Source organism: Podarcis liolepis (genome assembly GCF_965112155.1).
Source record: "Podarcis liolepis genome assembly, chromosome: 12".
Classification (NCBI taxonomy): Eukaryota; Metazoa; Chordata; class Lepidosauria; order Squamata; family Lacertidae; genus Podarcis; species Podarcis liolepis.
In genome coordinates, this window is record NC_139563.1 from 46,489,463 (window position 1) to 46,511,874 (window position 22,412).

A 22,412-nucleotide genomic window follows, 5' to 3' on the forward strand; every position below is an offset into this window, starting at 1 on the left:
TTTTGAAAACACAGCCCATGCTTGCCAGCCAGTCTGTGCCCCTGATCACACTTGCACCCATACATGGATGTATGTCACCACTGTGAGCAGTTTCCAAAATCTTGGGTCTGTTTGCCTGCTTGGGTGTGGGAATCCTAATCTTTGTTAATACAGGAATGCTTATTAATTTACTGGTAGGGATCAGAGAAGCGTGCTTGTAGTGACTGTGTGCCAAAAGGGTCAGGAGCAGAACAAAGCAGCGCTTACATTCAAGTCGTTATGCTTTGGTATGCCCAGCTCAGTGATGGATTTGGTGCCCTGTGCGAGGTCAAAATCCTGGAGCTCTCCCGCCTGCTGGGAAAGTGCTAAGTAGGCTTTGGGAAGGAGGTGGGAGGGCTCTAGGATCCTACCAGAGCCTCATGCCTCCTCCCCAAAGCCCAATGCCTTGCTTTCTGGCCTTTGAGACAGCGCTCAGGGCCCAATGCGTGCACATCACTCGCAGAGCCCTAAATCGCCCCATTCTCAGAAGGAAGGGCAGCTAATTCGTAGCACAGTTTGCTTCCTTTGTTATGCTGGCTCATGTCCTGGCTTTGCCTAGTCACATGCGGAGTGAAGCTTTATGAACCAAAGTGCCAAGAGGCCTCCTTTGGAGGAGAGTGAGGCAGAGCACTTTGGTAACGTTCCATTGTTGATTGTGGACAGCACAACGCCACAAGCGCAACCCATTCCATAACTGACAAGGGACCCATGTTGCTGAGATCATATAACAAAATAGATTCCATTCAAAACCAACATTAAAAGCCAGTATAAATGTTTGTTTTGTTGCATTACCTGGATATCTGGATATTTGCCTGCCAATTTTTTCTAGTGGAATGGAATGCAACACTCAACACTTCCGATGCATGATAAATAGTTGTGATTGGGAAATAAGCACGACAATATTTCCTATATCAAGTATAGTATTCTGGAGCCTGACAGTTGTCCAAAAACTACAGAGGGAGATGTATAAGGACTAATTACATGGAAAGTCCGTCCTTCTGGTGGAATGTGGAAGGATGCTTTGGCAGGGTGAATGGATCCTACGGGCTTTATTGTGACCAGCTCAGGATTCACTCTCCTGGTCTTTCTTTAACTTGCTTCCTGATGCTGCATCAGTGGCATAGCGTGGGTTGGCAGTGCCCGGGGCTGCTCATAGGGGCTGGGTGGGAGGGAGGAAAGGAAGGGAACAGACAGTGTATGCATGTGCATTCAACTGCCTAAAGCACCTGTGTTACCCAAGAGATCGCAGCCATAGAGATAAGAAGAGTTGTTCTGTTGTCTGGCGAGGTCATTTCCTGTTTTGCATGGAGAAGCTATTTTCAACAGAGCCCAGTGCCGGAAGCACTTAGCTGTACTGAGGCAGCACTGGGTGCTGAAATTGTGCGACCCCAACAAATTTTGTGCCCAGGGCAACCTCCCTGCAACCCCCTCCACACTTGACAGTGCACTAATTTGCACCTCCATTATTGCATTATTCTACCTCTCCTTTGATGCCAGAGTAGCTCACCTGGGCGACTGGTGTAATGTCATAGCCTGTGACATTTTTGTATCATATGGAGGAAGAGATTTAGGATCATATGGAGGAAGAGAGGAGCCTTGCTCACTATACAGTACCAGCAGATCAGGTTTCTTAAGATGATGATTAACTTTTTAATGAAGCAGATAACTGCAGTACTGTTGGAGTGGCCATGAGATGTAAGAAAAGCTGCCTGGGATATGACACCAGACACATTTGATGACACATTCAACTTGGCTTTACTCAGAGTATACCCATTGAAATGAATGAATATGCCTATGTATGGCCCATTCATTTCAGTAAAACTTATTTAACATATATAGTTGCATTTGCATTTATAAACAGTTAAAATAGTTGCACATGTAAAGCAATACAACACACACTCCAATACAGATACAAAATTGCAAATGTGTTTAATCTAAAAGAAAAGAAAATAGAACAATTCTTTTTAAAGCAACAGCAAAGGAAAGATTGTGAAACGGCCAGCAAGGAAGTCACATGAGATCAAAGTTTTGTTTCTGTTTCTTTAATTCCAGGGGCAGCCTGGATTTCCTGGAAACCCTGGACTGCAGGTATTGCTTATACTCCTACAGTGACTCATTTATGTTTCCTGTATGGGTTGTTTTGATGCGGGTAGCGCTGTGGTCTAAACCACCGTTCCTCTTGGGCTTGCCAGTCAGAAGGTCGGTGGTTCGAATCCCCACAACAGAGTGAGCTCCTGTTGCTCTGTCCCAGCTCCTGCCAACCTAGCAGTTTGAAAGCACGCCAGTGCAAGTAGATAAATAGATACCACTGCAGCGGGAAGCTAAACGGCGTTTCCGTGCGCTGTGGTTTCCGTCAAGGTGTTCCATTGTGCCAGTAGTAGTTTAGTCATGCTGGCCACATGACCCGGAAAGATGTCTGTGGACAAACGCCAGCTCCCTTGGCCTGAAAGTGAGATGAGCGCCGCAACCCCAGAGTCGCCTTTGAATGGACTTAACCGTCCAGGTGTCCTTTACCTTTTGAGTGCTATGTTTCTTATTTTCATAGTCTTTAACTAGATGTGTGGATTGGAGCCATGGTTCGGGGCAGGGGGAGTCCTAACACTTTGACCTTGCACCACAGCCTTGGTCCAGTTTGGAAGCCACAAAGTGGCTAAACGCATACCCTTTTTCTCCTCTTCAGCACATAGCAACTCTGGGACTGTGACAGGATAATGCACTCCCCACTGGTATAAAACCTTCTAGTGAAGAAGCAGCTCTGATCTTTGGACACATTAAGCTAGACTTGGGGTGGTGACACCCTGGCCAGAAAGAGGGCCCTTGTTGTTGAATTAATCCTTACGTATTTAATACAATTGAATGGATTATTGTTTAGACACGAATGTTGCTTTGGAATATTGCGATAGTTGCTAAGTTTTGTTATATTGATTATTCTCATAATTAGGACAAAATACCAGCATAATTAACATATTCAGTATCAATAAAGTTTTTCCATTCTCTGTTTGCTGCTTTGGGTTTTCCTCAGGAAGGAAAATGAGGTTATGGGCAACCCGTTGGACTAGGGCTGCCATAAAAGGACACAGGCACGCCACACACCATGGCTTCGATCCAAATTAACTTTCTTTTCATGCAAGGAAAGGATAAGCAATCCAAACAGGAGTTCTTAGCTGCAAAACTCTACTTCTGATTCCTTTCTAGGGTGAAGATGGAGATCCAGGCATTCCTGGAGATAAAGGCGCCAAAGGAATTAGGGGACAACGGGTGAGGATGATAAATGATCCTAAGCGGTTTGATATGTGAGAAAGGAGAGTTCTCTTTATAACGGTTCTTAAAACTCCTAATGGTTTCTTTCAGATGCCTCACGCTAGAATCCAGTTGCCACAATTTGTGACAGTCTAATAATGCCTCGCGGGTGGCGCTGTGGGTTAAACCACAGAGCCTAGGACTTGCTGATCAGAAGGTCGGCGGTTTGAATCCCCACGACGGGGTGAGCTCCCATTGCTTGGTCCCTGCTCCTGCCAACCTAGCAGTTCGAAAGCACATCAAAGTGCAAGTAGATAAATAGGTACCGCTGCAGCGGGAAGGTAAACGGCATTTCCATGCGCTGCTCTGGTTTGCCAGAAATGGCTTAGTCATGCTGGCCACATGACCTGGAAGCTGTATGCTGGCTCCGGCGGCCAATAAAGCGAGATGAGCGCCGCAACCCCAGAGTCGGCCACGACTGGACCTAATGGTCAGGGGTCCCCTTTAATAATGCCTCAGAGCTGTGTGAAAATGGTCACTCAAAATCCCCACCCCTTTCTGTGGGAATTTGCTGAATATTCTCTGGACTTATTCAACATTTCGAGGGCACTGAAAAAGAAAAACGAAATGTTTCTGTGCACCGCACATCATTTAAGTGGTGATTTATAACAGATGTTTACTCTTTATTTATTTATGTTTGTCATAATAATAATAATAATAATTTATTTATACCCCGCCAATCTGGCTATGTACACACACACACATTCATTTTGAATATTGCCACAGCATTGCAATATTCAAAATGAATGTGTCTAGGGGTTTCACTAGTAGATCTTCAGCATCAAATGCAACACAGAGTGAGTGTCCAATTTTCAAACCTAAGACTTAAGGGTCCTTCAGTGATCCCATTCCAAAATTTGTTTTGATTTTAAGCATCTGAGGTAGATAACCCTTTAACATGCACTCTTTAAACCATCGTATCTAACTGACTAGTATATTTCTTCATTAGCTCCCAGTACGTTTCTGAGCACAATGCAAAGTGTTGGTGCTGACCTTTAAAGCCCTAAACGGCCTCAGTCCAGTATACCTGAAGGAGTGTCTCCCCCCCCCCATTATTCTGCCCGGACAATGAGGTCCAGCACCGAGGGCCTTCTAGCAGTTCCCTTGCTGTGAGAAGTGAGGTTACAGGGAACCAGGCAGAGGGCCTTCTCAGTAATGGCACCTGCCCTGTGGAAATTCCTCCCAGCAGATGTCAAGGCAATAAACAACTATTTTACTTTTAAAAGACAACTGAAGGCGGCCCTGTTTAGGGAAGTTTTTAATGTCTGATGCTGTATTGTTTTTGATATTTGGTTGGAAGCAGCCCAGAGTGGCTGCGGAAACCCAGCCAGATGGGCAGGGCATAAATAAATTATTATTATTATTATTATTATTATTATTATTATTATTATTATTTATTTCAAATTAAAAGCACATCATACATTAAAAGTACATTAAACAAGGCAACTGAAACCTAAGCAAAACATGTTGGGTTTAAAAGAAAAGAAACAAAAGTTTTCAGGTCCCCAATCCATGCACGTTTTACTTGGGAGGAAGCCCCATTGAACTTGGTTGGGATTTACTTCCGAGTAACAGTGGCAATTTTAATCTGAAATCTTAAACGCTGTACTGCACCCAGAGCTCAGAAACTGCTTGTGTTTGTGAAATTCCCCGTCACAAAACGCGCCTAGAACAATGGGAATTTCAAACTCTGCTTGAGAAAGAAGAATTAGTAGGAGCAGGCTCCAAGCTCATTTGCTATCTTTAGCAATATTAAAATGTGAAATAATATTGAATCCACAGCTGCCTAACTTTATTCACAGGCAGAGAACTGGGGGGAGGAAGGCATTTCACTGGTACCTGAAATTTCATTTCAAGGGAGCTGAAATTATCCAAGACTTTGGAAGGAACCTAAAAAATGAAACTTTCAAAAAATATTGAATTTTCAGCCAACCCAAAAAACCTCCAAACCTTTTGTTTTCACATATGAAGCCTGAAACAAGTTGCGTTATTTTAATGGGGCCTTTGCATTTTTTTAAAGGGCCGTGGTGGAACACCAGGAGCAGTTGGTGATCCAGGACGCTGGGGAGAACCTGGGAGAATGGTAAAAGAAATACAGATTAATATTGAACTGTGAAACCAAATATAGCTGAAAATACATTATCAAATTATATTTTCTGGATCAGGATTATATAAACAAAAATATGGCTATGAGTTTCATCTGCAAAATCAACAGCACAGTATAGAAGTAGCTCAGTGTTGAATTCAAATTATGCTTTCCTTTTCAAAATTGCTCCTTATATGTGTGAAAGAATCTGGGGTGGGGGAAGGAATGATTTTGCGTTCAATCTAGAATCTTGATTTTGTTGCTGTTGTTTAGTCGTTTAGTCGTGTCCGACTCTTCGTGACCCCATGGACCAGAGCATGCCAGGCACTCCTGTCTTCCACTGCCTCCCGCAGTTTGGTCAAACTCATGCTGGTAGCTTCGAGAACACTATCCAACCATCTTGTCCTCTGTCGTCCCCTTCTCCTTGTGCCCTCCATCTTTCCCAACATCAGGGTCTTTTCCAGGGAGTCTTCTCTTCTCATGAGGTGGCCGAAGTATTGGAGCCTCAACTTCAGGATCTGTCCTTCCAGTGAGCACTCAGGGCTGATTTCCTTCAGAATGGATAGGTTTGGTCTTCTTGCAGTCCATGGGACTCTCAAGAGTCTCCTCCAGCACCATAATTCAAAAGCATCAATTCTTCGGCCTTCTTTATGGTCCAGCTCTCATTTCCATACATCCCTACTGGGAAAACCATAGCTTTAACTATACGGACTTTTGTTGGCAAGGTGATGTCTCTGCTTTTTTAAGATGCTGTCTAGGTTTGTCAGCAACAGCAAACTGTGGATATACACAGAAATCCATTTATTCTGAACTGAACATTCTCTCCCATGGACTGCATCATTCTACCCGAGGGGTAGGAAATTGTTCCCCACAGAATTAGAATGTGCGGGAAAATATACTAAGTATTGCCTGCTTCTGTGCTCCCTGAAGGAATACCAGCATTGCAAGCTGAAGGAAGCATTACAAGTTGATCATGTTGGAGAATCATGATCGCTTAGGAAATATGGCTCAGTTTGCATGCAACGCTAACCCAAAACTTGACTTAGAAAACATGGATTCTCAGGGAGAGAACTTTGCTCCTTCTCTGCTTCTCTTAGCTGGTGAGCCAAGTCACCGTTTAACTTTGTATTATGTCCAAACCTGAGCTCATTATCTGTCCCCTAGACAAACCCTAAGATGTAAAGGTTCATAGAATGAACATTGGCTGGAGCCAGACAAGCCACGAATTGGGTTTTTACTAGGGATGAGGGAGAAAATCGATTTGATTTCCATCTTCAAGGCAAATTTGCCTTCACTTTTCCAAAGCAATAGGTGAGATCAAACACAGTCATCCATTGAAATTTACATGTCTTCCTGCTTTCTTCATCCAAGTAATGCGTTCAAAAACTAGGCTTGCCATATATCAAGAAGTGAAAATCCAGACACAAAAGTGGTTGAATATTTTGTTGAGCTGTTTTCGGGGGAAGGGCAGGCAAAGTTGGTTGTTGTTTTTTTAATAGCTTTTTTTAAAGCTGGGGGTTTTTTGGGGGGGAAATTCTTCAAAAAACCCAACTCTTCCGATATGGGCTTCCATATACCCAGGTTTCCCCAGGTACATATTAATGAAAATAACATACAGAAATGCATTATACTAAAGGGAAATTGCATACAAATATGTGTATATTAAGCAAAACACATATATTAGGAGAAATCACACAAAAATACTGATGAATCTTCATGACGACTTTAAAAAAAAAGTAATTGTAAACTGATTTGAAAATGTGGAGAACACAATTTAAGATCGGGAAAATGAGAAACGGAAATCGACATATTCACCCATCCCTACTTTGGGCATAAGACTAAGCAGAGAAAAACAGCTGCCATCTTCTTCTTGAGAACCCACGTGTTTGTTTGTTTGTGGTTTGGCTTAGCATGATAAAAAAATGTAGAATTGCAGAGTTGGAAGGGACTATGAGGAGTCTGTGCAGTGCAGGAAACTTTTTACCCAACGTGGGATTCGAACCCACGACTATGACTTTAAGAGTCTCATGCTCCACCAAACCGGGAAAATATATGAAACCCCCCACACACACACACACATCATATTGGGGTGTGTTCATCAGCATGTGTGTATGTATTTATGTACAAGTGTAAACGGAAATAAGGGAAGAGGGTAATTTGATTTCCTAAACGTATACCTACTTTTTTCAGGGTCGTAAAGGACAAAAAGGCGAACGAGCAATGACGGTATGCGATAAGTAACTTTCTCACTCCTGATACACCAGAATTGTGTTCTTAACGGCCGAGCTTCAAAATTCTTCCTTGCTAAAGGAAAGGGCAACAAATGATTAGTGAAGCAGGCATTGGGTAGCGAGTTCCCGCCTCCCACCAGTAGAAATAAACACACAAGACACCGATATTTAGGTTAATGGGCTAAAATTGGCCACAACTTTATTGGTTACAGGTGATGAGTGGTATTGGCTTAGGAATTGGTCCTAATTGACAGTCTGGCTGCCTGAAGGCCAGGAAGGGTTAACACCAGCAGGGGGAGCCCTGCTGATGCACATCAACTAGGCACTCCCCTGGGGTCACCACTCGGGGGCATGCCTTGGGTCCTGGCCTCCATAGGCTTCGGACGGGGCCACGCCCCCGGAATCCTTTACCGGACTACCCTTCACTAACCGGGGGAGGTGATGGCGCTTCTCCCCCCATTCATCTACATAACAATACCCCGACCAATGCCTATCCGCCAAACCGAGGAAGTTGTGACGATTTGCTACGAGGTAGGCAAAATAACCAAATGGCTGGTGCCAATTTGCCAAGTGGAAAATTCCTACCAGGCCCCTTAATGGCGACCAACCGAAGTCCATAGCAAGGTCAAAGGAGAAACCTTGAAGGGTGGGAGGGTGGGAAATTCACCCAGCTGAGCGGCGGCCAAAGAGGAAGATCCTTTGCCGTGCTTGCCTTAAATGCGGCAAGCCACACCCCTGAGCCAGCCAATTGGCTGGCCAGGGGGATGACGCGGCAGAGGATTCCCCTGATCGTGCAGGGCTGGGAGGCAGCCTCCGTGCGAGTGTTGGGGGCGTGACGCCCGCAGCACCACCTCCTCCCGAGGTCGGAAGTGGCTTTGGATGGGAGAAGTGGGAAATCTGGGCTGAAACATGGAACCTGGTACAGTTCCAACTAATGTCTGCCACCGTAGAGCTTCATTTTTTGACAGCTTGGTGGTTATTTATTGTACCAGGTTAATTTATTTGCCTTTTGCATGCTGTTTTAGGATTGTTGTACGCAGCCTTCCGATGCCCACCTGGCAATTGGCATTTCGTTGACAGCAAATAAAATTTGTTGTAGCTGTTAAAAATAAGAGCTGTACTTTAGAATGGGCTGCAGCCTTATGCATACTCACCTGGGACGAAGGTCCATTGAACTCACTGTGATTTAGGCATGCCTAGAGTTGCACTATTGACCACATTGGTTTTTCCTCCTTATCTATAGCCTTGTGAACTTGTAAACTTCACCAGAGGAAACTGCCGTAAGTAATGACCTCCTCTTAGTACTAAAGACCAGCAGAGGGCCTTGCCAATGTGATAGTTGTAATTTGACGCAGGTTATGTGCACTAAATGTTTAGGGAAGTTTTTAATGTGTGACATTTTAATGTATTTTTAATCTTTGTTGGAAGCTGCCCAGAGTGGCTGGGGAAACCCAGCCAGATGGGCAGGGTACAAATAAATTCTTCTTCTTCTTCTTCTTCTTCTTCTTCTTCTTCTTCTTCTTCTTCTTCTTCTTCTTCTTCTTCTTTAAATAGATTTAATTCTCCATCCTTTGGGGGATTTCTTTAAAAGTGAACCCCTTTCCTGTCAAAGGAGCTTACTTTCAAAAGCTGTGGTGTCCAAAAGAAGACAGGATTATTTCACCTTTAATAAAGGTAAAGGGACCCCTGACCATTAGGTCCAGTCGTGACCGACTCTGGGGTTGTGGCACTCATCTCGCTTTATTGGCTGAGGGAGACGGCGTACAGCTTCCGGGTCATGTGGCCAGCATGACTAAGCCGCTTCTGGCAAACCAGAGCAGCACACGGAAACGCCGTTTACCTTCCCGCCGGAGCGGTACCTATTTATCTACTTGCACTTTGACGTGCTTTTGAACTGCTAGGTGGGCAGGAGAAGGGACTGAGAAACGGGAGCTCACCTCGTCACGGGGATTCGAACCGCCAACCTTCTGATCGGCAAGTCCTAGGCTCTGTGGTTTAACCCACAGCACCACCTGTGTCCCTTTAATAGTTGTCTGGAAAAGGTATCTCAGCAGGTTTAACTTTTTCATGGACACTACTGTTAAAGGTGGAAGAACCCTGTCTCTCTTTTGCATCTGCCCTTGGTTAGGAGTGTAAATGGAGGACAGCAGTAACACAGCACTGGACTGTGTTGATCTGTCTTTTACAATATCACCCCAAAGGATAAAAGTATTCCCCCCCCCTCTCTCTCTCTGTGTCATATTCTAATTTTATCAATCCTTTGAACATACACCTGCCATTTTTGCATAGAAACGTTCCCAATGTACAGAAACAGAAAACGATAAATTATGAAACCTTTACAAATACACACATCATAATTTTTGCATCTAAATTGACTTTATTTACTAGTAACCTTCCAGTTAGGACCTGTCTCAAATCGGTCATGTTCTCCTGAAATCTTCAGTTTGCAGATGGTCTTTAATCCTCACAATGGCTATACTGAGGTATTATCTTATAAATACAGTGGTGCCCCGCAAGACAAATGCCTCGCAAGACGGAAAACTCGCTAGACGAAAGAGTTTTCCGTTTTGGAGGTGCTTTGCAAAACGAATCTCCTATGGGCTTGCTTCACAAGACGAAAATGTCTTGCGAGTTCCTGTGGTTTTTTCCCCCTCCCCCCCTTTTTCTAAGCCGCTAAGCCGCTTATCAGCTGATCCGATAAGCCGATAAGCCGCTAATAGCGTTAATAGCGCTAATCCACTAATCCGTCAATGGGCTTGCTTCGCAAGACAAACAAACCGCTAGACGAAGAGAATCACAGAACGGATTCTTTTCGTCTTGCGAGGCACCACTGTAAGCCTAAAACACCAAGTTCCGTAGCTACTCAACAGCCTCGTTCACACAGCAATCAGCCATGATATGTTAAAGCATGTTTTGGCTGATTGTCCAAACCCTCTCCAGTGGCTTAACTGTGATTTGTTTACTGCCAACAAACCATAGTCAGAAGCCATAGTTGCTTGTGTTAACTATGGTTTGGCAATATGTGTGAACCCAGCATCTTTCCTTAACCCTGGCTTGCTTGCTTACCAGCCTACAAAGGCATGAGACAAGAGCTGCTGGAAAACAAAACATAGTTTAGAGAAACAAGCCGGGATTTAACTGATGATCTAAGGGACAACTTGTGGTGAACTCGTAAAGAAAACATGGCTTAGTGTTATGTGCAAACCAAGCCAATAATTTCATGGCTGGGCTAAAATCTGAACTCACAATTCCCGTCTTAAATAAGACATGCTGTGACTACATTCTTTCTGCTACTTTGCTTTATCCAAAGCCGAAAGCGAATTTTTCATTGAATGTCGCAAAAAGCGAAACGCTCAACACAAGTTCTGTCTGTGTGTTTTTGAGGGTTGTTATTGGACATGTAATGTATGTAAATGAACAAAACCAAAAGACACTAAGTGACATTAAATCACCTTTCTTTTATCCCATCCAGCTTGCTGTATAGGTAAGTAGATCTGCATTGGCTCTCAGTACATTTCTGAGCACAATTCAAAGTGTTGGTGCTGACCTTTAAAGCCCTAAACGGCCTTGGTCCTGTATACCTGAAGGAGCGTCTCCACCCCCATCGTTCAGCCCGGACACTGAGATCCAGCGCCGAGGGCCTTCTGGCAGTTCCCTCATTGCAAGAAATGAGGTTACAGGGAACCAGACAGAGGGCCTTCTCGGTAGTGGAACGCCCTCCCTTCAGATGTGAAGGAAATAAGCAGCTATCTTATCCTTAAAAGACATCTGTAGGCAGCCCTGTTCAGGGAAGTTTTCAATATTTAATGCTGTATTGTTTTTAACACTCGATTGGAAGCCGCCCAGAGTGGCTGGGGAAACTCAGCCAGATGGGCAGGGTATAAATAAATTATTATTATTATTATTATTATTATTATTATTATTATTATTATTACTATTACAGTGGTACCTCAGGTTACATATGCTTCAGGTTACATACGCTTCAGGTTACAGACTCTGCCAACCCAGAAATAGTGCTTCAGGTTAAGAACTTTGCTTCAGGATGAGAACAGAAATTGTGCTCCGGTGGCGCCGCGGCAGCAGGAGGCCCCATTAGCTAAAGTGGTGCTTCAGGTTAAGGACAGTTTCAGGTTAAGAACGGACCTCCGGAACGAATTAAGTACTTAACCCGAGGTACCACTGTATTATTATTATGCAAACAGATTCTGTTTCAACATATAGGAAAAGGTATCTTTTTTTCCTGAAAATTTCCTGACTTTTTTCTTTTCCTCCACAATGGCAAGGTATGAACAAGTGTCCAGTATACCCAACTGAAGTAGTGTTTGCCCTTGATATGTCTGGAGACGTTACCCCGGAATCCTTTGACAGGATGAAAGACATCATGACGTCTTTGCTGAAGGGTATCGAGATTAGCAGGAGCAACTGCCCGACTGGCGCACGGGTGTCGGTTCTGTCCTATAACACCAATACGAAGTACCTCATCCGGTTCTCTGACTTCCAGAGGCCGGAGCTTCTGATGGAGGCAGTTCAGAGAATTCCACTGGAGAAGTCCTCCGGCAGGCGGAATATCGGAAGGGCCATGAGGTTTGTGGCCAGGAACGCCTTTAAGCGTCATCGTCAAGGCGCCCTCATGAGGAACGTTGCAGTATTTCTCACCGCTGGACCTTCGCAGGACGCCACCTCCATCAATACAGCCGTATTGGAATTCAGCGCCCTAGATATCACACCTGTGGTCATTGCCCTCAGAGAAGTGCCTAATGTGAGACAAGCCTTTTCGGTAAGCAGGCTGCAATCGGAAACTCTTTTGGCATTATGTTGTTGTTGTTGTTGTTTAGACATTTAGTCGTGTCTGACTCTTCGTGACCCCATGGACCAGAGCATGCCAGGCACTCCTGTCTTCCACTGCCTCCCGCAGTTTGGTCAAACTCATGTTGGTAGCTTCGAGAACACTATCCAACCATCTCGTCCTCTGTCGTCCCCTTCTCCTTGTGCCCTCAAACTTTCCCAGTCTTTTCCAGGGAGTCTTCTCTTCTCATGAGGTGGCCAAAGTATTGGAGCCTCAGCTTCACGATCTGTCCTTCCAGTGAGCACTCAGGGCTGATTTCCTTCAGAATGGAGAGGTTTGATCTTCTTGCAGTCCATGGGACTCTCAAGAGTCTCCTCCAGCACCATAATTCAAAAGCATCAATTCTTCAGCGATCAGCCTTCTTTATGGTCCAGCTCTCACTTTCATACATCACTACTGGGGAAACCATAGCTTTTACTATACGGACCTTTTGTTGGCATTAATGATCAGTCAGCAAATGCATACTGAGTGAATGGGTCTTGCTACTTAAATAAGCTCCTGTTCGGTACTTCTCTTGCTTGGTTCTTGTGAACTATAAAACATCCCTGTACTGAGAGCAAGCATGTCAGGGGAAAGGCCAGGCTAGAATGCATTTGCTTAATATCCAGCATTCTACTTGCAGGGATGGGTTTTTGTTTTTTTTTAAAGCACCCAAGAAGCATTTAAATGGGAGCATCTAAATGCACACTCTACAAGCATCCCAGAAGCAGATACCCAATCACATCTGCTGTTTGTAAAGACCAGGATTCCGTCACATCAGTTGCAGAAGAACCTGACAGCTTATTTGCAACAGCATTTAGTAAATTTTGCACTATTTTTTTTTACCAAACATCTTATTGTCTAGCAGATGGTAAACAGAATGGCGGAATTCAAATTTTAATTCTGAACCAGAATGTCAACATTTGGGGGTCTGATTTCAGTGACAAATCCAAATTGTGAAATCGGACATCGCTTAAATTTTGAATTTCAGTTTCAGCTCTAGTTTCTGTATTGCTTGCTCCCTAAGAAACATATAGCAAGATTTTGAAGTGTCCTACAGAATTGTTCTGGGGAAATGTAGAACAGCTTTCGAGGGTGGACCAAGAAGCTCTTTTGTATCTTTTACGTTGCGTTAGACATCACCAGAATAGCCAGACAGCAGCAATGTGTTCAGACAAGTGGACCTCAGAGGTGGCGCAATGGGTTGGTGCGTCTGGCTGTTGACCAGAAAGTTGGTGATTCAAACCCACCCAGGGATGGCTGTGGGCAGGGGGTTGGACTAGATGACTCTCAGAGGTCTCTTCCAACTCTACAGTTCTGTGTTTCTAAGTGCTTGTAATATTGGTTTGTGACGTGGAAGTTCATCTACAGATTTTGGAGTGAATGGTAATTTGCAGGACTTAGAGCTTAATTCATTGCCAACTGATTTTTTTCTGTTTGCACCAGAAAAAAACAGCACACTGAAGCAAAATCTGGGCAGTATGAATGGATTCAACATAGTCATATAATGATGAAAGCATAATTAATCTCGATGGAAACATTGCATTCATACTCCCATTAACTCACGCTGCACCTTCACTCCTAGAAATCTGTTCTTCCAGTATCTGATTTGGCTTTCTTCTACCTCAGTCTACATAGCACTGTTTGTAAACAGAGCCTCAGTCATAACCCCTGTGGAAGTTAGGGCTGGCAGAATATAGCAATAATTTATTCCAGGATTGTCTATTTCTTTTAATTGCTGTAGCATGTATTCATGAGAGTGAAAGCATATGCTTGACTTCCATTCCAACAATTTAACGACTTCTACAGAGTCTCAGATTTTCCTCTGATTGGTTGCCAACTTTTTAATCTTCTTCTCAGTTTTGCAAGCTGTAAACTCGAGAAAGAGCAGCGAGGAAATAATAATTCAGATTTGAAATAGCAAAACCTCCTAAAAGATGTCCAGCCAATTCTGAAGGGAGTACGATTGTTGGAGTATGATATGAAAAGACAAGTTAAATACGTTGAGATCTCTCTCTTCCATTTTATCAGTGTGAGCAACACATGATGAGTCATTAATTAACCTTCCAGTTATTCTCTGCATAAATATGGTTTTCCTATCCTCCAACAGCAGTGTAGTAGTAGTAGTAAAGGTAAAGGGACCCCAACCATTAGGTCCAGTCGTGGCCGACTCTGGGGTTGCGGCGCTCATCTCACTTTATTGGCCGAGGGAGCCGGCGTACAGCTTCCGGGTCATGTGGGCAGCATGACTAAGCTGCTTCTGGTGAACCAGAGCAGCGCACGGAAGTGCCGTTTACCTTCCCGCTGGAGTGGTACCTATTTATCTACTTGCACTTTGACATGCTTTCGAACTGCTAGGTTGGCAGGAGCAGGGACCGAGCAATGGGAGCTAACCCCGTTGTGGGGATTCAAACCACCGACCTTCTGATCGGCAAGTCCTAGGCTCTGTGGTTTAACCCACAGCGCCACCCGCGTCCCAGTAGTAGTAGTAGTTATTTCTATGTTGTCCTTTCTCTCCTAGGATCCCAGCAGGATTACAATACAAAAATCATGAAATTTCAAATTAAAATGTCTAAAAACTCCATATCTACAATAAGAAACCTAATTTAACATAGCCAGCTCACCATATCAGCCTCTGGCTCCCAGGACATATTTACAGGGTAAATACTGTAAATACGTCTTGGAACCTGAAAATTTTCAGTGTGGAGGACAAATGAACTTACCTAGGGAGTTCCACAATCGGGGTGCCAACACCGAGAAAGCCCTGTTTATGAAAACCACGGGCCATACCTGGTGATGAATAGAGACATCTGATCATCTGCTAATTGATGAGAGGTTGTCAATTTTGGTTGACCTCAAACCTTCCCAGTCTCTCATCCTACCTTCCATACTGTTCTGAAGGGTCCTTCAACCTTCTGGAGTGGATTATCAATGGGTGGCGATGGGAAGAGGAAGCATGGGTGAAAACCAGCATCCTCCTTCCATTTGTGGAAGCATCTACTGGAAGAAAAACCTGTCTGTGAATGGAAGGGAGCCAATGGATTCCACCCTACATTTTTCATGCATTTCCTTTTGTTTAAATATATTTTTTTAAATTTGTTTTAAAAATTGCATTTATTTAGGCAGATGATACTCAGCGATTTCAGTTATTTGTTTGGGAAACCAAGGAGGATGAGAACTTGAACACGGTCTCACGTTGTGCTCTCTGTTTCGGTAAGGTCATTCATTTTGTTTGTTCTTAAATTAGTGTATATGGAATAATCCCCCCGCCCACCCGTTCTGACAGGTCTTCTTAATTTCAGAACTCAAACTTATTCGTTTGGAAGTTGGATGAGTTTGCGGATAACAAGCGCCAAGTATTCTAAATGTTGTTTAATTATTCTCAGCGGAAAAACTACTGTGGCAATTCTCAGGTCAAGATGGCAGCAAAGACCTTGAGGCTAAAAGATTCTGCCCACTTGCAAGGGACAGAAAGCCCCATTGAAATCAGTGGGATGTCTAAGTAAGCATTTATAGGATTGTATGGGTAATGACGTAATCACAGTAGAGTCCAACTGGGAGTGTGAGAGCTGCCCCCCCAAAAAAGCAGATACCTTTCCCTCTAAGTTGCCAGAATACCAGTGGCATAGCCCTATATGTCCAGTCTATACGAATCAAATGTCCCATATTTCAGTATGGTTATCTCCCGCTTGGACTACTGCAATGCACTCTACGTGGGGCTACCTTTGAAGGTGACTCGGAAACTACAACTAATCCAGAATGTGGCAGCTAGACTGGTGACTGGGGGCGGCCGCCGAGACCATATAACACCGGTCTTGAAAGACCTACATTGGCTCCCAGTACGTTTCTGAGCACAATTCAAAGTGTTGGTGCTGACCTTTAAAGCCCTAAATGACCTCGGTCCAGTATACCTGAAGGAGCGTCTCCACCCCCATCATTCTGCCCGGACGCTGAGGTCCAGCACCGAGGGCCTTCTGGTGGTTCCCTCATTGCGAGAAGCAAAGCTATAGGGAACCAGGCAGAGGGCCTTCTCGGTAGTGGCGCCCGCCCTGTGGAACGCCCTTCCAGCAGATGCCAAAGCGATAAACAACTACCTGACATTCAGAAGACATCTTAAGGCAGCCCTGTTCAGGGAAGTTTTTAATGTGTGATTTTACTGTATTTTTGGTTTTATGGAAGCTGCCCAGAGTGGCTGGGGAGGCCCAGCCAGATGGGCGGGGTATAAATAATAAATTATTATTATTATTATTATTTCAGCATACTCACAGACCAAAATTACAGCCACCGGGGCAATACCCTAAGGCTGTTACCATAAATGATCTACCCTTATCATTTAATTTAATATCACTTAATCACTTACCATTTAATAAAATCACTTATTTAATAAAGGAGGAAAGGGTATAACTTTGCCATTACTGTTGCAAGAGGAAGCATATTTTGCTTCTGGATGATTAATGCATATGTGACTGCAGGTATAATCGTAAAAGACACCTTTTCCATCGTCTCTCATATAGCATACCGTTTACCTGTTGTTTTTAGAAATATGCCTATTAATAATAATTAAATAAACATTGCTGATTATCTCAGGTCAGGATCCCTTTGGGGTTAGAATGCATGCTTTGCCAACTGTTTAATCTAACAGCTTCATTGACTAAACTTTGCAGCTGTAGTTTTTGAACATATGGAGAAAGTGCATTTTTTTGGGGTAAGCATTTGAAGACATTTGTTTTTTTGCCTAATTTTCCATTGTTATTCTGGCCTGTGATTTTACCATTCTTGTATTATTATTTTTAGTGTTTTAAATCTTGATGTCTATTTGTATTCTCACCATGCAAACAGCCGTAAACAATGGAATAATTAGAACTAAATAATTAAGCAACAAAAAGTGCATTGCCTCATCTCTGAGTGAGGCCTAAATAAACTGTGGTGTAAATAAAATATATTTCAAGTAAGGAGCATGCTCTCCATTAGCTAGGATTATATATAATTTGGAATATATAGGCCATAAAATATAGTCTCTCTTATACATACACCGTATTTTTCCGTGTATAAGACGCCCCCATGTATAAGATGAACCCTCCCCTTTTTAAACCCAAAATTAAGAAAATGCACTATGTATAAGACATGTATAAGACAACCTCTTATTTTAAACTTCAAAAAATTAGGAATAATATAGTCTTATACACAGAAAAATACAGTATATATATATCTAGAGAGAGAGAGAGAGAGAGAGAGAGAAACTATAAATATGTTTAGGGCTGTTTTTTTCTGTTCTCTGTCTCAAATAGCGAGCATTTCAGAAATAATTGTTTAGAAATAGCTTTAAGAGAGAAGCAAAGCAAAATTTGAGCAGTGTCTAAACACCTCTTATCAGACGCTCCATGCAATTCCTTGCTGCCTAATGTTTCTTTCACAGATAAGTGTAACCCTGCTCCAGAATGCCGGGTGATGGATTCCCCTCCCATCCTAATCAACATGGACATCACATACATCCTCGACAGCTCTCGGAATGTGGGGAGTGAGGACTTTGAGACCATGAAGACCTTTGTGAGCAACATGTTGGATTCTTTCGTTGTTGCTTCTCTACCCATGGAGTCGGATGGAGGGGCAAGGGTGGCATTGGTGCAGCAGGCTCCGCAAAATTTCACTGTCGACGGATTCTCAAGGCCAGTGAAGGGAGAGTTTGACTTGGTCTCCTATGACAACAAGAACCTGATGAAAATGCACATCGAAGAAGTTCGCCAGCTGGAAGGTCCATCAGCAGTAGGACATGCTCTAGACTGGACCATCAGCAACGTATTTTTGGAAGCCCCCAACCCGAGAAAACACAGGGTCATCTTTACAATACTCGGGAGTCAGACAAGTTCCTGGGACAGGGAGAAACTGAGGAAAATGTCACTAGAAGCCAAGTGCCAAGGGTTCACTATGCTCACCTTAGCTCTTGGAAGTAGAGTTGACGATATGGAGATGACAGAACTCTCTAGCGCTCCAGTAGAGCAGCACCTGTTGGCGCTGGGCAGGACTGGTAAACTTGAATTGCCATATGCTCTGGAATTCAGCCGAGCCTTCTTAAATCTTTTAAAACGTAAGTGCTACGCAGTTTGGCGTGCTTCCTTTGCTACTGAGTGACGCTGCGCTAGGGGCTGTTTATCTGCCATTCTAGGTGGCCTATTACTTCATACATAAATTTGCCTCTGTCCATTTAGAGCAGAGGTGTCCAATAGGTCGATCACAGTCTACTGGTAGATCCCCGCGAGGTTTTGGTAGATCACGGTCGATCTCTGGCTCCCTTTCCTTAGCGTCGCTAAAACTGACTCCTGCTACACTCCCTCACCCCATCCTCCATTGTTGTATGATCTCTGGAAGGGAAGATGGAGTTTTCTCTGTGCTGCTGTTGCTGTTTTCATCCATATCCATCTTTTTAAACCCCTCAAAATTGGCCTTTTCTCCTCTGTAAAAAAGCTTAATAACTTTGAGCTGAACCCCCCTACTCACTTGTAGACCTCAATGGGGCGAGTGGGTAGAAAACTGCAGCTGTTAACCCACTTACAGGGGAATAAGCCCCATTGAAGATGGTGAGGCTCACTCAGAAGTGAGTAAGTATGTCTAGGGTTGCACTCTTAAGCGATACACAAATTTGATCCCAGCGTGTAATTTTTCTTGGGGCAGGATTTGACTTGTTTTGATGCAGAAGAAGCTTGGCATGACATGGACGTCTATCAAGTTTCTTCAGAAGAGGCTGCAAAGTTTGCACTTGAATGTTTTTCAGGGTGTTGTCCCTATTAGAAAAACAATCAAAACATTCACAGCGGATTAAAGGAGACCTAGGCAATGGCATAAGGGACGCGGGTGGTGCTATGGGTTAAACCACAGAGCCTAGGACTTGCTGATCAGAAGGTCGGCGGTTCGAATCCCCACTACAAGGTGAGCTCCTGGTGCCCCTGCCCACCTAGCAGTTTGAAAGAGCGTCAAAGTGCAAGTAGATAAATAGGTACCGCTCCGGCAGGAAGGTAAACGGCGTTTCCGTGTGCTGCTCTGGTTCGCCAGAAGCGGCTTAGTCATGCTGGCCACATGACCCGGAAGCTGTACACCGGCTCCCTTGGCCAATAAAGTGAGATGAGTGCTGCAACCCCAGAGTCAGCCGCGACTGGACCTAATGGTCAGGGGTCCCTTTACCTTTACCTAGGCAATGGCATCAGTCTATTTTTCCTGGATGCATCACTCCTAAAGCTTCACTGCTCTTGCTTTGGAGCAAGAAAGGAGCTGTGGCTCTCAACCACTGTTAGGCAGGATTTAGTATAAATAATAAATTGTTGTGTTATTAGAAGAAGAGTTTGGATTTGATATCCTGCTTTATCACTACCCGAAGGAGTCTCAAAGCGGCTAACATTCTCCTTTCCCTTCCTCCCCCACAACAAACACTCTGTGAGGTGAGTGAGGCTGAGAGACTTCAGAGAAGTGTGACTGGCCCAAGGTCACCCAGCAGCTGCATGTGGAGGAGCGGAGACGCGAACCTGGTTCACCAGATTACGAGTCCACCGCTCTTAACCACTACACCACACTGGCTCTCATTATTATTATTATTATTATTATTATTATTATTATTATTATTATTAAAAACTCAACAGATTTATGGAGGGTGCCCCATATGTCCAGAGATTATAAATCTGAAAGTTCCTAACACCATGTTCTATGGCAGTCCATGTTTTCAGTTTTGATGAGTCACTTCATTGCTTTCCTTTCCCTTTTCCTTTCCCTCAGGAGAAATGAATCCTTATCCTCCTCCAGGCCTGCAGGAAGAATGTGAAACCCTGGATCGAGGAGACACTTACCAGCAGCTAATGAGGAGGACTGACAGGTACAAATATATATATATCTGTTCCTCTCCTCTAGAATTAGGGACAAAAACTTACATTGGCTTTAGCAGGAGCAGGAAGCAAAATTTGGAAATGATCTAGGGCAGGGGTGGCCAACTCCTGAGGGACTGCGATCTACTTTCAGAATTAAATCTGACAGTGGTGTACCCCCATTTTTCAGGGGTTCAGGTCAAAGGCAGAAGGCAGAAGGCCTTCTCAGTAATGGCCCTCCCACCAGATGTCAAAGAGAACAACAACTACCAAACTTTTAGAAGACATCTGAAGGCAGCCCTGTTTAGGGAAGCTTTTAATGTTTGATGTATTACTGTATTTTAATATTTGGTTGGAAACCTCCCAGAGTGGCTGGGGAAGCCCAGCCAGATGGGCCGGGTATAAATAATAAATTATTGTTGTTATTGTTGTTGTTGTTGTTGTTGTTATTAATGTTGTTGTTAGGAGAGGAAATGCCCCTTTTTTGTTGAGCTTATTTTATACCCTGTTTTATGCCCATTTTGTTGGGGTTCCGTGGGGGTGGCACTTTTAAGGGGGAAGGGGATTAGTCGCTCACCAAAACAGCGCAGGGGAGAGGGGCCAGGGCCGGGTGCTCTTAGGCAAAAGCAAATGAAAATGAGCCCGCCATCGACAGCGACCGATTGCAACCTCCTGGGGATCGACCAGTCGATCTCGATCGACCTGTTGGACATCCCTGATCTAGGGTATCCATATATCTTAGAATAATAGAATCTTTTGTATGACTCTTCTGCCAAACATGTCTGAAGTCTTATCTCTTCCGCCCTGCCCTCCATTCCCCTTTTCAGTATCGTTTTCCCTGAAATAGTTTACAAAGATTCTTTGCGACCGTCCCCATCACCCGGAGGAAACATGCAAGAAGAAATTATGGCAGCCACCCAAGAACCCATTAAGTACAGAGAAGAAGAGAAACAGTATGATGATTTCACAGACATCGGTGTTCAAGGTGAATGACATTTTGAGCTAATTCAGAGAACAGTACGTATGTTTGCTTAGATAGATAGATAGATAGATAGATAGATAGATAGATAGATAGATAGATAGATAGACAGACATTAGAAAGAATGACTGTGATATAAATCACCCCTTATAGTTATATTTCTCATTGGTAGCTCCAATCTGCTGTGCTAAAGTTTGAGGTGGTTTGCAGCAAGCAGAACGATCATCTGCCATTTCCCCCCAGAATGGAATCTATAGATGGATCCAGTCATTCTGATGTCTATCCCGCAGAGAAACAGTACCTGTGCTTTCTTCTTGTGTCTTTCTACATGTTCGATAAAGTTACAATCTTTTTTCAAAAATAATTTTTATTGGAATTTTATTTACAACGTAACATAAACCCCCACCCCAATACACAACCCACCCTCATTAAACGTGAACATAACATACAGCGAGCATAACATACAACAATACAAACAACGAAATAAAAGACTTCCTTTATCCTGTATCTGGCCTCCTTATTTACTTCTTATAAACTGTTTCCTTTATTATTAAGATTTTTCTAATTATAACTTAAATATCCACAAAGTCTCCTGCAGATATTAATCAAAACAAGTCCAGGTATGTATTTTAGGGCACTGTTTTGTGAAGTATTCTCTGCACTTTCCCCATGTTTTTTGAAACTCTTGTCTAGTGTGATCTCTAATTGCCTCTGTTAATCTAGCCAGTTCAATATACAGTGGTACCTCAGGTTACATACGCTTCAGGTTACATACGCTTCAGGTTACATACGCTTCAGGTAACAGAACTAACCCAGAAATATTGCTTCAGGTTAAGAACGTTGCTTCAGGATGAGAACAGAAATTGTGCTCCGGCAGCGTGGCAGCAGCAGGAGGCCTCATTAGAGGGACACGAATAAACGACTAAACAACAACTGTACTATAAAATAAATTAGACAGTATTGTAGATGATAGAAATTAAAATTAATTTTTTTTATTACCTGCACTGATGATCGTCATTGTTTGGATGGGGGGCTTCTATCCATTTCCATAGTCATGTTGTGGTTGTTTAGTCGTATAGTTGTGTCCGACTCTTCGTGACCCCATGGACCAGAGCACGCCAGGCAC

General features: G+C 43.6%; 1 protein-coding gene across 1 annotated transcript in view; it reads left to right on the forward strand.

The window, feature by feature from the left end:
• The window catches only part of LOC310690351 (collagen alpha-4(VI) chain-like), a 95,717-nt gene that overhangs the window by 68,238 nt on the left and 5,067 nt on the right, over positions 1-22,412 (forward strand). The window contains exons 28-38 of the mRNA XM_083469110.1: positions 2,071-2,106; positions 3,214-3,276; positions 5,339-5,401; positions 7,595-7,630; positions 8,879-8,915; positions 11,108-11,119; positions 11,919-12,412; positions 15,583-15,673; positions 17,877-18,545; positions 20,222-20,318; positions 21,135-21,292. Of these exons, the coding sequence (XP_083325236.1) occupies positions 2,071-2,106; positions 3,214-3,276; positions 5,339-5,401; positions 7,595-7,630; positions 8,879-8,915; positions 11,108-11,119; positions 11,919-12,412; positions 15,583-15,673; positions 17,877-18,545; positions 20,222-20,318; positions 21,135-21,292 (1,756 nt within the window). The remainder of the gene's footprint in view (positions 1-2,070; positions 2,107-3,213; positions 3,277-5,338; positions 5,402-7,594; positions 7,631-8,878; positions 8,916-11,107; positions 11,120-11,918; positions 12,413-15,582; positions 15,674-17,876; positions 18,546-20,221; positions 20,319-21,134; positions 21,293-22,412) is intronic.